General features: G+C 39.1%; 1 protein-coding gene across 3 annotated transcripts in view; it reads right to left on the bottom strand.

Annotated features, from left to right (window-relative positions):
• Positions 1 to 13,685, bottom strand: part of SPATA6 (spermatogenesis associated 6) — a 122,106-nt gene that overhangs the window by 87,568 nt on the left and 20,853 nt on the right. For 2 of the 3 annotated variants that reach the window (XM_047789152.1, XM_047789153.1), the window contains exons 3-5: positions 11,552 to 11,600; positions 9,486 to 9,527; positions 8,010 to 8,134 (exon numbers count right to left, since the gene is read on the bottom strand). In XM_047789152.1, the coding sequence (XP_047645108.1) occupies positions 8,010 to 8,134; positions 9,486 to 9,527; positions 11,552 to 11,600 (216 nt within the window). The remainder of the gene's footprint in view (positions 1 to 8,009; positions 8,135 to 9,485; positions 9,528 to 11,551; positions 11,601 to 13,685) is intronic. The other variant, XM_047789154.1, reaches the window with a different exon arrangement.

The raw sequence follows: 13,685 nt of genomic DNA, 5'->3' as shown, positions 1-13,685 counted from the left end.
GAAGGCTTGGCTGAGGCTGGAGGAACTCTTTCCCGAGAAGGTTCATTCGCACGGCTGTTGGCTGGAGGACTCAGTTCTTTCCTAACTTCTAGCAAGAAGATTCATCTCCTTAACACATAAACCTCTCCGTGGGCTGCTTGAAAATAACTAGTTTTCCCAAAGAAAAGCGAGGAGGAAGACACAATCCTTTTTAAGACTTCGTCTCAGAAGACGAACGCTATTGCTCCTGTCACATTCAATTCATTAGCATCCCTAAATTCAGCCCACACTCTAGGACAAAGAAATCGGACTACCTTTTCAGTAGAGGGTCATCAAAAATTTGGGGGCTATGTTTTTAACCACCACAGTTCACTCTCTGACTACAAATTACTTGCATTCCTCTCATGTGTAAACTCCACTCATGCCGTAACAAAAGAAAAAAAAAAAAAGGGAATAAAAGCTTATATTTTATAACTGCAGCTTGAAATCCAGAATGTTGGCCTCTAAATCAAATCATTAGTCAGCCTTCTCAGGTATGGTTTTTTAAGTACAGTTACTAGAATACACTTCCTTGCAATTAGAAGACCTATGAACTAAGTACCCCACGTATACCCAATGTACACACATGCAGCAGGCAGATGATAATCTCTACAGACATTCCTGTTCAAAATGGGAGAATCTGAGGGGCAAATAGGAATCACTGGTCCACAGCAATTCGGAAATCAGCCAGGAAACTGTTAGAGAGGTTCCTTATTGAGAGGTTTAGTCCTGTTCCTGCTCAGAAATAACCACCCATGGTCCTTGGCTCCGCTCTCTGGGCTCCTATTTCCATCGTTTGAATTATCATTCCTTTGCCATGAGAGGTAGACCATGTTTGGAACTGTACACTGCAACAAGCTTCAGTCTCGTCAATAGAATTCTGGGGGTCTGAAAGCCTCTTCATTTTGCAAAGTCACTCCCACATTTCAAATCACACTGATGGTGCATCTCTCAATAAAATGCTCTTAAAAATTTTCTTGGTTCTCATGTGAATTTGATTGGCGTTCACTTTCGTTAGCCACAGGGCCTCTACTGAGACTGCTGAGGGATAACGCCCTTAAGCATTTTCAAAAATCTGTGTTTAAGCACCATTATTTACAACTGCCAAGATATGGAAGCAACCTAAGTGTCTATCAACACATGAATGGATAAAGAAGATGTGACACACATAGTGGGGTACTACTTGGCCACAAAAAAGAAAGAAATTTTGCCATTTGCAGCAACATGGATGGACTTGGAGGGCATTATGCTATCATTTGGAGGGGCAAATGAGTCAGAAAAAATAACTACTGTATATCACTTATATGTGGAATCTAACAACAAGCTAGCGAATATAACCAAAAAAAAAGCAGACTCAGATACAGAAAACAAACTAGAGGTTACCAGTGGCAATGGGGAGGGGCAATATGGGAGTAGGGAGTGAGAAGTACAAAGTACTGAGAGCAAGGTAAGCTCAGGGATGTACTGTATAATACAGGAAATACAGCCAATATTTTATAATAATGGTAAAGTAATCTTTAAAAATTCAGTAAAATTCAACATCCACATACGATAAAAACTCTCCAGAAAGTTGGCACAGAAGAAACATATTTCAGCATAATAAAGGTCATATATGACAAACTCAAAGCTAATACCATCCTCAACTGAAAAGCTGAAAGCATTCCCTCTAAGACCAAGAACAAGACAAGAATGCCCACCCTCACCACTTTTAGTCAACATAGTTTTGGAAGTCCTAGTCACAGCAATCAGAAAAGAAAAACAAAAAAAAGGAACCCAAATTGGAAGGAAGAAGTAAAACTACCACTGTTTGCAGATAATATGATATTATACATAGAAAATATTAAAGATGTCATAAAAAAAAACAATTACAGATCACCAATGAATTCAGTACAGTTGCTGAACACAAAATTAATACACAGAAATCTGTAGTATCTCTATATACTAACAATGAACTATGAGAAAGAGAAATTAAGGAATCAATCCCATTTACCGCCACATCAAAAAGAATAAAACACCTAGAGATAAAAACTATCAAAGGAGGTAAAAACTACCAAAGGAGGCAAAAACTGGAACTCTGAAAACTACAAGCCACTCTTGAAAGAAACTGAAGAAAACATAAACAGATATAAAAATAGTGTTCTTAGACTAGAAGAATTAATATTGTTAAAATGATTATACTACTCAAGACAATCTACAGAATCAAGAATCTCTATCAAACCACCACTGGCATTTTTCACAGAACCAGAGCAAATAACTTTAAAATTTGTATGGAAACTAAATATCTAAAACAATCTTGAGAAAGATTGAACAGAGCTGGAAGAATGTCTCCCTGACTTTGAACTATACCTCAAAGCTATAGTCATCAAAAGAGTAGGATATTGGTGCAAAAACAGACAGATAGATCAATGGGAAAGGATACAAAGCCCAGAAATAAACCCATGCACCGATGGTCAATTAATCTATGACAAAGGAGGCAAACGATGGAGAAAAGACAGTCTCTTCAATAAGTAGTGCTAGGAAAGCTGGACAGTTACACGTAAAAGAATGAAATTAGAACACACTCTAACACCATACACAAAATAAACTCAAAATGAAATAAAATCCTAAATATAAAAGCAGATACTATACACCTCTTAGGCAGAACACTCTCTGAGATACACCACAGCAATATCTTTTCAGACCCACATGCTAGAGTAACAAAAATAAAAACAAAAGTAAACAAATGGGACCTGATTAAACTTAAAAGCTTTTGCACAGCAAAGGAAACCACTGACAAGATGAAAAGACAACCCACACAATAGGAGGAAATATTTGCAAATGATGGAACCAACAAGGGTTTAATCTCCAAAATATACATATAACAGTTCACAAAGCATAACATAAAAAAGACCAAATAATGGGCTGAAAACCTAAATAGACATTTATCCAAAGACAACATACAGATGGCTAACAGGCACATGAAAAGATGCTCAACATCACTAATTAGAACGACAATGAGGTATCATTTCACATCAGTCAGGGTGGCCATCATCAAAAAAGAGAACAAAACAATGCCATTTGCAGCAACATGGATGGAACTAGCGACTCTCGTTCTGAGTGAAGTAAGTCAGAAAGAGAAAGACAAATACCATATGATATCACTTATATCTGGAATCTAATATATGGCACAAAGGAACCTTTCCACAGAAAAGAAAATCATGGACTTGGAGAATAGACTTGTGGTTGCCAAGGGGATGGGGGAGGGAGTGGGACTGGGAGCTGGGGGTAAATAGATGCAGAATGTTGCCTTCGGGATGGATGAGCAATGGGATCCCGCTGTGTAGCACTGGGAGCTCTGTCTAGTCACTTATGATGGAGCATGTAATGTGAGAAAAAAGAATGTATACATGTAAGTGTAATGGGTCACCATGCTGTGCAGCAGAAAAAATATATATATAAAGAAATAAAGAAAAATAAAACTTAAAAATATGACCATTAAAAAAAGTTTATAAATAATAAATATGGGAGTTCCCCTTGTGGCACAGTGGAAATGAATCCCACTAGGAACCATGATGTTGCGGGGTTCCATCTCTGGCCTCGATCACTGGGTTAAGGATCTGGCGTTACTGTGAGCTGTGGTACAGTTGCAGGCGCAGCTCGGATCCTGCGTTGCTGTGGCTCTGGCATAGGCCTGCAGCTACAACTCCGATTTGACCCCTAGCCTGGGAACCTCCATATGCCTTGGGTGCAGCCTTAAAAAATAAATAAACAAATAAATAAAAAATGAGGAGAGAGTGTGGCAAAAAGGGAATCCTCCTACACCGTTGGTGGGAATGAAAATTAGTGCAGTCACTATGGAGAACAGTTTAGAAGTTCCTCCAAGAACTAAAAATAGAGCTCCCTTACGATCCCGCAACCCACTCCTGAGAATGCAGCCAGAAAAGATGAAAACTCTAATTCGAAAAGATACATGCACCCCAATGTTCAGAGCACTGTTTACAAGAGCCAAGATATGGAAGCAATGGAAGTATCCATCCACAGATGAATAAGTACAGAAGATGCCTTGTACATATAGTGGGACATTAACCATAAAAAGAATGAGGAATTCCTTGGTGGCTCAGTGGGTCAAGGATCTGGCGTCATCACTGCTGTGGCACAGGTTAGGTTCCTGGCCTAGAACTTCTGCAGGTGCAGCCAAAAACAAACAAACAAACAAAAAAACATAAAAAGAATGAAATCTTGCCATTTGCAGCAACAGGGATGGACCTAGAGTTTATCCCACTAAGTGAAGTAAGTCAAAGACAAATATCATATGATACCACTTATATGCGGAATCTTAAAAAAAAAAAAAAGATACAATTGAACTTATTTACAAAACAAAAACAGACTCACAGACATAGAAAAGAAACTTAGTGTTACCAAAGGAGAAATTGGGTAGGAGACAAATTTGCAGTTTGGGATTAACATACATACACTACTATATATAAAAATAAACAATAAGGACCTGCTATATAGCACAGGGAACTGTATTTAATATCTTATAATAACCTAAAATAGATAAAGGATCTGAAATAGATATACAGATATAGGTGTAACTAAATCACTTTGTATAAAAATTGTATAAAAAATTTAAACATTTTAAAAATTAAATAAAATGTAAAAAATCAAAATAAAACCTATGTTAATTATTTTCTGAGGCACCTTGAATCTTTTGGTGATTTTAATAAGGGATTTTACAGTAATTTCACCATCAGGCCACAATTTCCTGAAAGCGCCCTGGAATGATTTTTGTTCATCAGTCATTCCTTATTTTCAGCATTATTTGCCATTGGGGAAGGCTGAAAATCCTCAAAAAAAAGTAAGTTTCAACTCTTCTTTGTGTTATTAATGGCCTTTATTTTGCTTCTCTCTCCTCTCATATTTTGCTTTAAGCAGCACGAAGAAACCAGACAGCCTCTCGAACACCCTGTCTGAAAGTCCCGTACAAAGACCAGCCATTTCATTACGTATTTTTTCTATATCCTGCACTACTGCTAAACTTCACACCATTACATAACAAGGGTCCCTTTTCCCCCTAACTTCCAATAACATTTACCTCACTCTCCTGCAAACACTCATCTGACAGTTTGTTCAAGGCTCTTCGGCTTTCATAAACACTCCAGCAAAGCTGTTCCAAGCTCTGTCCTCTCCAGAGAGTTGCTTGAGTGTCCTACATGTGGCCGTTGGCTTCCCCCCAGAGTGAGTGAGAGCAAGGAGGAAGCCACAGTGTATCCAATGACCTGGTCCCCAAAGTCGAATACTGTCCCTTCGCCATATTCCATCTGTTAGAGCCACTATGCAGAGTCCACACTTAAAAGGAGCAGAGTTAGCTCTGCCCTTGGAAGAGAAGAGTGTCGAATCATTTGTGGACTGCAGCTCGCTTTACCTCTCCCCACATATTGCCAATCACATAGTAAATACTCATTGTTTTAGCTGTTATTTTTACTGATCTTTCAAAACCCATATGTATGTATCAGTTGGGGTTTCAGGAAAACAGATAAGATATATACAGAGAGAGCTATTTATTTTAAAGAACTAGTGCATGAAACTGTGAGAGTGACAAGCCCATCATCCACAGGGAAAGCTGGCAGGCTGGAAACTCAGGCCAAGGTGAAACTGCAGTCTTGAGTGTGACATCTGTAAGCAAGCCAGCAGCCTGGAAACGGGGTTTCTATGTTAGAGTCTTGAGGCAGAATTCCTTATTCTTTGAGAAGCTTCCGGTTTTGCTCTTCAGGTCTTCAACTGATTGGATGAGGTCTACCTACGTTACCAAGGGTAACCTCCTACACGTAAAGTCAACCGGGATATATGCTAATCACATCAACCAAATACCTTCACGAGACCATCTAGATTAGTGTTGGACTAAACACCCAGGCACCATAACCTAACCAAGCTGACACACAAATTTCACCACTATACATCTGAAATGTCAGTTTCCTCTATGAAGTTTACAATAAAGTGTAATTCACTCATTCAATTCAATCGAGGCGTTTAGTACCTACTCCATGCAAAAAACTGCGCAGAGTTAAGATCAAAGATGAGAAAGTCATGGACTGTTTTTATGAAGTTCACATCCTAAAGGAAATACGAACAGCATCACCCGCAGCACCTTGTCATGACTCCACAGCCGTCATCATGTCACTGATATTTATTGAGCATTCTCTAAGCACCAGGTGCTGAAACTAACCATTTATAAGCTCTTGTTAATCCATCCAACGATGTCATCTCCACGTTGGAGCGGTTGGCTCAAGTTTACCCAAGTGTCTGTGACAGTGCCAGGATTAACGCCAGACGTGACTTGAATCCTTGCCACAGTGATGCCTTTGGGAAGACAGTCTAAGACTCAGGCAGATTCTATGCAGAATCACCAGAATTCTGAGGAAGGGTATATCGCTGCTTGCCAGGACAACAAACTACTGATTAGAGTGTATTGTCCACTCATATTTAAATACAGTAACCAATACAACTGATTTAAATGTACTATTTTGCTGTTCAATTTATTTTTCTACCATGTCTTTTATCTTGTTTTCTCATCTTTTTAGGGCCCTACCCAGAGCATATGGAAGTTCCCAGGGTAGCGGTGGAATGCGAGCTACAGCTGTTGGCCTATGCTATAGCCACAGCAATGCAGGACACAAGCCCAATCTGCGACCTACACCACAGCTCATGGCCATGCCAGATCCTTAACCCGCTGAGCAAGGCCAGGGATCGAACCCAAATCCTCATGGATACTAGTTAGGTTCGTTACTGCTGAACCACAACGGGAACTCCCTAAGACATTCTTTGAAGACATTTTTGTCTAATAGACAATGAAAATATCCCAAGGGAGGTATATTTTAATAGATTTTCTAGTCCCCGTTTATACTTTCAGCATGCTGAAATTTACTATTCCTAGGATACAATGAACCATAAGCCTAGACCTACAGGAAAAATTACTTAACTCACAATATTGGCTCATCTATCATCCCAATTTCCTTATTTAGACCACTTTAATATTTTATCAAGTTAATAAAAAATGTTCCAAATAATTTCAATCTAGACAACTTTTACTTTTTTCTTCTTTGAAACAGCAAAGGCTTCACTAAATCTAAATGGAAGGCATTTTCAGGAATAGAAATATCATTAAATCACCCAATAAAAATTGAAGAAGTTGGAGGAAAAGATGCATCAACTATAACAATTCGTCTTTCTCTTTTAGGCGTAAGAATGCGTATTTCCATTACATGAACATATAATAATTATTCTATCTAAACTCCTACTAATGGACATTTCAATTATACCCATTTTTCATTATTATGAGCAATGCTACAAATGAACATTCCAAAAAAGGCTCTCAGTACACCAGACAGAATATATCTCAAAGACATATATACCTAGAAGGTCACAGGCTATGAGAATCTTTGCCTTCAATAGATAATTCTGAATTGTGGTTGTTCCAGTTTAAATGGTATAATGACATACAAAAGTTTCCATTTTTCCACACTTTGATATTTGTCATTTTTATTCAATTTTACCAGTCTTATGGCTATAAAAATGACATCACCTGATTGTTTTAATTTGCATTAAAAAAATCACCCGATTGTATTAATTTGAATTTTCCTAAATGCTAGTGGGAATGTACACCTTTTCAAATGTACACTGGTCATTCCTTTGAGAGAAAAATACAGAGAAGAGAGACCAAGAGACAGATAGGGACAGTGGGGAGGGGAGAAAAAGGGCGCAAAGGAGAGGAGAGAAATCCAAGGACTTTTAGTCAAAATAATACTTGTTAGTTTTGGAAGGTAGATGCATGCATTTTGGTAAATTATTTTCATTTAGATTTCAGTATGTTTAAAATAATAATAAAGCAATTATGTTTTAAACCAAATTAAACCTTGACTTGGTTTTTCACATTTCAGGTACTGAGGACTATGTGGTGGGTTCTGACCGTGATCCTGCATCACAACTTCATTTAAAAAACAGTAAGCACTCACTCGAAGGCCAGAAATCCTCCTCATGGTAACCTGGCGGTTTGAATCGTGGTGTCCAGAAATTTGATTTGGACCCGGGAACATGAAATCTCGTGTATTCTCATCATAGGTAGACAGTGTTTCACCCACTACAAGAAAGATAGCCTATGATTCAAATTATAACAAAATACGCTATTTAGAAACAATATCAAGTACAAATATATAATGCCTGATGCCTTACTGAAATACCTGCTTCAGGGCCATGTTTTAAAATTTTTTTCTATGAAGGGAAAATTAAAGTTATATTAAATGAGTTAACACATTTCCATATTCAGAAACGTCATACAAATTACTAAATCTCTCTTCCCTTTTCATAGAAAGGGAATATTCATGTCAATTTATAAATACCTTTGAGTTCCTAGAAAAGAAAGTCCTTTTAAACATATCAAACTGATGGAGTTCCCATCGTGGCTCAGGGGAAACAAATCTGACTAGCAGCCATGAGGCTGCAGGTTTGATCCCTGGCCTCACTCAGTGGGTTAAGGATCCAGTGTTGCCGTGAACTGTGGTGTAGGTCGCAGACACGGCTCAATCTGGCATTGCTGTGGCTTTGGTGTAGGCTGGCAGATGTAGCTCCGATTCGACCCCTAGCCTGGGAACCTCTATAGGCAATGGGTGAGGCCCTAAAGAGACTAAATAAATAAATAAATAAATAAACAAACAAACAAACAAACATATCGAACTGCCATAACGTTTACAAATCTAAAACTTAATTACCATCTCCACAATTTTTTTCTATCTTCCATTCTTTTCTACCTGCCATTATTAGATACTGGGTAACATGTTGGGAAAAAAAGTAGACATTTTCTAAAATTTGTGGTTATATGTGTGTGTGTGTGTGTGTGTGTGTGTGTGTGTGTGTGTGAGAGATATTCAAAATTTTTAGACTACAAGCTTTCAACAAAATATAGATCCCCATTTCTCAGGTAAAATAAGGATTTAAGATAGATTGCTTGTATAATCACAGAAATCAATAAGAGAAATAAAACTATCCTTTAGGCTTTATTTAACTCTCCCTATGGCAAGGATCTGTACTATTTATTAAATAGGTATAGTTTTAATTCCCTTACATTCCCAATAAATATCAATATACAAAAACAAAGATAATGAACTACTTTATCAGCAAAAGCACATTGTCTTAGAAAAATCACAAAAACTTAAAAGCCAGTTTTTATGAACATCACAAAACATGCTAGGATATCAGGTTATTTTCCACTTTCAATTAGAACTATTTAATTTTTGAACAATATGTTCAAATATGACTTATGTCAAACTTTCTGTATATATTATTTTGGCCTACCAACATTTTCCACATAGTAGACCAATGCTAGAAATCAGCATTGCTCTTAATCTGGGAAGAATGGGAAAAGAGATTTTTAAAAAGCATTTCATTGAAATGAGTTCACATGTCAATCATCTTATCAAAATACAATACAGTACCTGGTGGAACAAGCTGAATCAACTCAAACAATGCTGTATCATCTGAAAGTTTAAAGAAAAATTTCCTTAAATAAACAAATTAAAAATAACTACCACAGAAGTACCTAAAAATCAAAATAGGGAGTTCCCGTCATGTCTCAGTGAGTTACAAACCCAACCAGCATCCATGAGGAATGCAAGTTCAATCCCTGGCCTCGCTCAGTGGCTATAGCTCTGATTCAATTTGACCCCTAGCCTGGACTTCCACATGCTGCAGGTGTGGCTCTTCAAAAAAAAAAAAAAAAAGCCTTTTTCAATTAGAAGACATGCCAAAATATTTGCAGTGGAACAATACACAGAATTTCCTTTTAAATGGTCCAATATTTTTTAAGTGGCAAGGTAAACACCTAATACAACTGGCCAAATGCTGAAAACTGTTGAGGTTGATAGGTATATGGGATTTCATCTTTCTACCTTTTCTACTTTTAGCATGTTTTCAATTTTTCATATTAATCAGGTTAGGGGACAACAGAAAAACTGCAAAACTGAGAGGATAGGTAAAAAGAAAAATGGGCCCAAAGCTCTCAAAAAAGGTTGGGAACAAAGACTGCTATGGAAGCCATCAGAAGATAGGTAAACAGGAAGCCAAGTCTTTGGAGAGTATCACGTAAAAGGAGAGAGCAGAAACTAAGTATGAAAAGATCAGGAGTTCCTGCTCTGGTGCGGTGGGTTAAGAATCCAACTGCAGCAGCTTGGGTGGCTGTAGAGGCACAGGTTCGATACCCAGCCCAGCACAATGGGTTAAAGAATCCAGCATTGCCAGAGCTGTGGCTCAGATTCAATCCCTGGCAAAAAGGAAAAATTACGTTCTTTTAACAGAGAAATTTCAGAATGATGAAATAATTATCTTCATATTCTCTAAGATACACAGTTTCCCAGATACTAAACAAGATGTTCAAGAAAATTAAAAGTCAGTCACCCTCTGGCACCAAGTTACCACCTAGCTAGTCTGCCACAGAGGAAACAGAATACCAAATGCAAGAACAGCTGTAAAAAAATAAATCAGATGTTGACAATGGCCATATAGAGTTCTTTAAACTATTAGCTCCCTCAAGGCAAGACAATGAGCCAGCCCTGTTTCTACCTGCAGGCCCAGATTCTAGCACAGTGCCAGGCTCCATACTTCTACATTGCTAGAGTCCCAGTGGGGCACAGAGGGCAAAGGTGTGGAAGGGACAGTTGACACTGATGATCCTGAATATTGCTGGCATTTTGAGCCACAGTTATATATTAGACCAACCTGGTGACCCCCAATCCCTCTCTAATTACAAGGATAAATAACAGGGCTTTTCATTCCATACCTAGAGCCTGAATAACATTCCTAAGTGTTTACCTTTGCAGTACTGTTCTCAGCGGGATGTTTTTATAGTTGATTCCCAGTACTTTGAAGAATTTGCTAATTATCCACAGCCTTGAGAATGTCACTTTCAAATAGTTCATGAACGTATTGAATGTAATACAAAATGCCGGAGCATATATATATGTTAAGCTACTCCTACTTCAGTCCTCTGATATGGACTTCTTGATGTACAACACAAGGAGGCTAAAGAAATATTTCTGTTTGCAGGGCCAAGTCCCATCTAACATGAGTCTCAATCCTTCCACCATTAACAGCCTGTATCATTTTAATCAATAAAAAGTTCAAATAAGTCTTTTTGTTATTCACAGATTAAACACAGAAAAAGGAAAAATTCCCTTTCTGCAGCACATGTATTTTTTGTTATTTCCAGGTAGATTCTGAAATTCTAAAAAAGTGTAAAAAAAGAAAGTCTGACCTCAAGATTTTTGAAATTCTTCTAGACTGGTTTTTACTTTTATCTAACTTAGGATTAAAGAGTGTAATTCTAAAATCTCTTAGTGGAGTTCCCTTGTTGTGCAGTGGGTTAAGGAAACAGCAGGGTCACTGCAGCACTTAGGTTGCGGCTGTGGCACAGGTTCGATCCCTGGCCTGGGAACATCCACATGCTGCAGGCATGGCCAAAAAAATAAAATCCCTTACAATCGGGAATTAAAAGTTGAAAACTTACATTCAAGCTGTGCAACCACATCTCCAGGATCTACTGCTTCAGGGAACACCTATAGTGAGAAAAGGTAGAAGGAAGCAGGATAGAGAAGAGAAAGGAAAGAGAGATTATATATGAAAGAGCCTCTGTGTTTTCTTTCTCATTCCCAAAATACTCCTTTCTCAACCAAAGAACCTTGGACATAATTGAGAACTGTCACTTCCTCTCTGTTTCCCATGATTGTTACGCAAGTTTTTACAAAAAAACCACCACAGCTGGCTCTGCCTCCTTCTCCAATTTCACCTGCAAGCACTCTTCCCTGTGCTGGTTACCATGGTCATACTTGCCTTCTTGGTATTCCTCCAGCTCATCAAGCTTATTCCCAATAAGACACCTTCATTATTTTTTTATTTTTTTATTTTTATTTTTTGCAAATAAATAAAGTCATTATTACAGGAAAGCAAACAGCTCCCAGGAAAGCTGGGAGGGGGGAGAAGAGCCCCCCTCTCTATTGTCCTATAGGGGTTTTTAATCCCTTAAAGATGGGGGTTACCAACATGGGGTCCAGAAAGATGTGGTTTTCTCCCATTGGCTTTGCCCAGTTGCCTATATCAGTCCTTGTCCAAGAGAGGTCTCAGGGGTGGGATGTCCCTAGGTCTCAAGGTGTCTCTGCCCTTCTCTTCCTGTAGACGGAGTCACAGGGGTTAGAGATTAATATTCGTCTGGGCATAGGTACCCTCCCTAGAGTAAACAAGGCCCGTGGGGATGTTACTCCCTGGAGCCCTTAAGCCATAAAAGTTAATCGACAGCCACATCAAAGACTGCATCCAAGCCCATGCTCCTGCGCTGACCCCCGGAGTTAGTATTCTGCCTCAACACCCCCCCCAGAGTTGGAAACTCTAACTGCGGGGGGGAAAAAGGGGCGACGCGCTTCCTGCTGAAAAGGGGTGTCATTAAGGGAGTAAGACACCTTTATATTTGCTGCTCCTCTGCTCAGAAAGGAATGCTTTTACCCTAGACCTTCAGATAACTGATACTGTCTCACAACTGCTTTCTCTGACCACCCTTTAAAACAGGCAATCCTCCTAATCCCTCTGCTTTACCCTCCCTTTATTCTCTTCATGACACCTACGATCTAAAATTACATTACTCATGCATTTACTTGATTATTGTCCGTTTCTTCTATTAAAATAAAAGCTCTGAAAGGGGCAAAATGTTTGTCTTGTTTACCCAGTGCTCGAACAGTTCACAGACTAAAGCAGGTACTCAGTGATTATTTGTAGAAAAAAAAGGAAAAGGAGTTCCCATGTGGCTCAGGGGTTACAAACCTCACTAGTATCCATGAGGATGGGGGTTTGATCCCTGGCCTCGCTCAGTAGGTTGGCATTGCCGTGAGCTGCAGTATGTGTAGGTTGCAGACATGGCTGGGATCCCACGTGCTGTGGCTGTGGCTAGCAGCTACAACTTAGCTACTCCCGCGGCATATGTAGGTTCCCAGGCTAGGGGTCGAATCGAAGCTGTAGCCACCGGCCTACGCCAGGGCCACAGCAACGTGGGATCAGAGCCGCACCTGCAACTTATACTACAGTTGCAGATCATGGCAACACCGGATCCTCAACCCACTGAGTGAGGCCAGGGATCGAACCCTCAATCTCATGGTTCCTAGTCAGATTCGTTAACCACTGCGCCACGACAGGAACTCCTCAATGTGCTATAGTCTACATAAAGCCCACTAAGACAATTTTAAAAGTAAACTGATCCATATGAAAAGAGGCAACTAATTAATGTATAATATAATGCATATTTATTTTCAAGCCTCTATATTTAAGTTGAAAATCTCCTTCTGGAGAGTTCCCATTGTGGCTCAGCAGGTTACAAACATGACTAGTATCCACGAGGGCATGGGTTTGATCCCTGGCTTTGATCAGTGGGTTAAGGATCCAGTGTTGCCGTGAGCTCTGGCGTAGGTCACAGATGCAGCTCAGATCTGGTGTTACTGCGGCTGTGGTGTAGGCTGGCAGCTGCAATTCCAATTTGACCTCTCGCCTGGGAACTTCCATACATCACAGGTATGGCCATAAAAAGCAAAAAAAAAAAAAAGAAAGAAAGAAAGAAAGAACGAAAAGAAAATCTCCTTCTGAATTATCAACAATAATAT

The sequence above is a fragment of the Phacochoerus africanus genome, chromosome 8, assembly GCF_016906955.1.
Source record: "Phacochoerus africanus isolate WHEZ1 chromosome 8, ROS_Pafr_v1, whole genome shotgun sequence".
NCBI lineage: Eukaryota > Metazoa > Chordata > Mammalia > Artiodactyla > Suidae > Phacochoerus > Phacochoerus africanus.
This window is presented reverse-complemented; position numbering and strand designations above follow the sequence as displayed.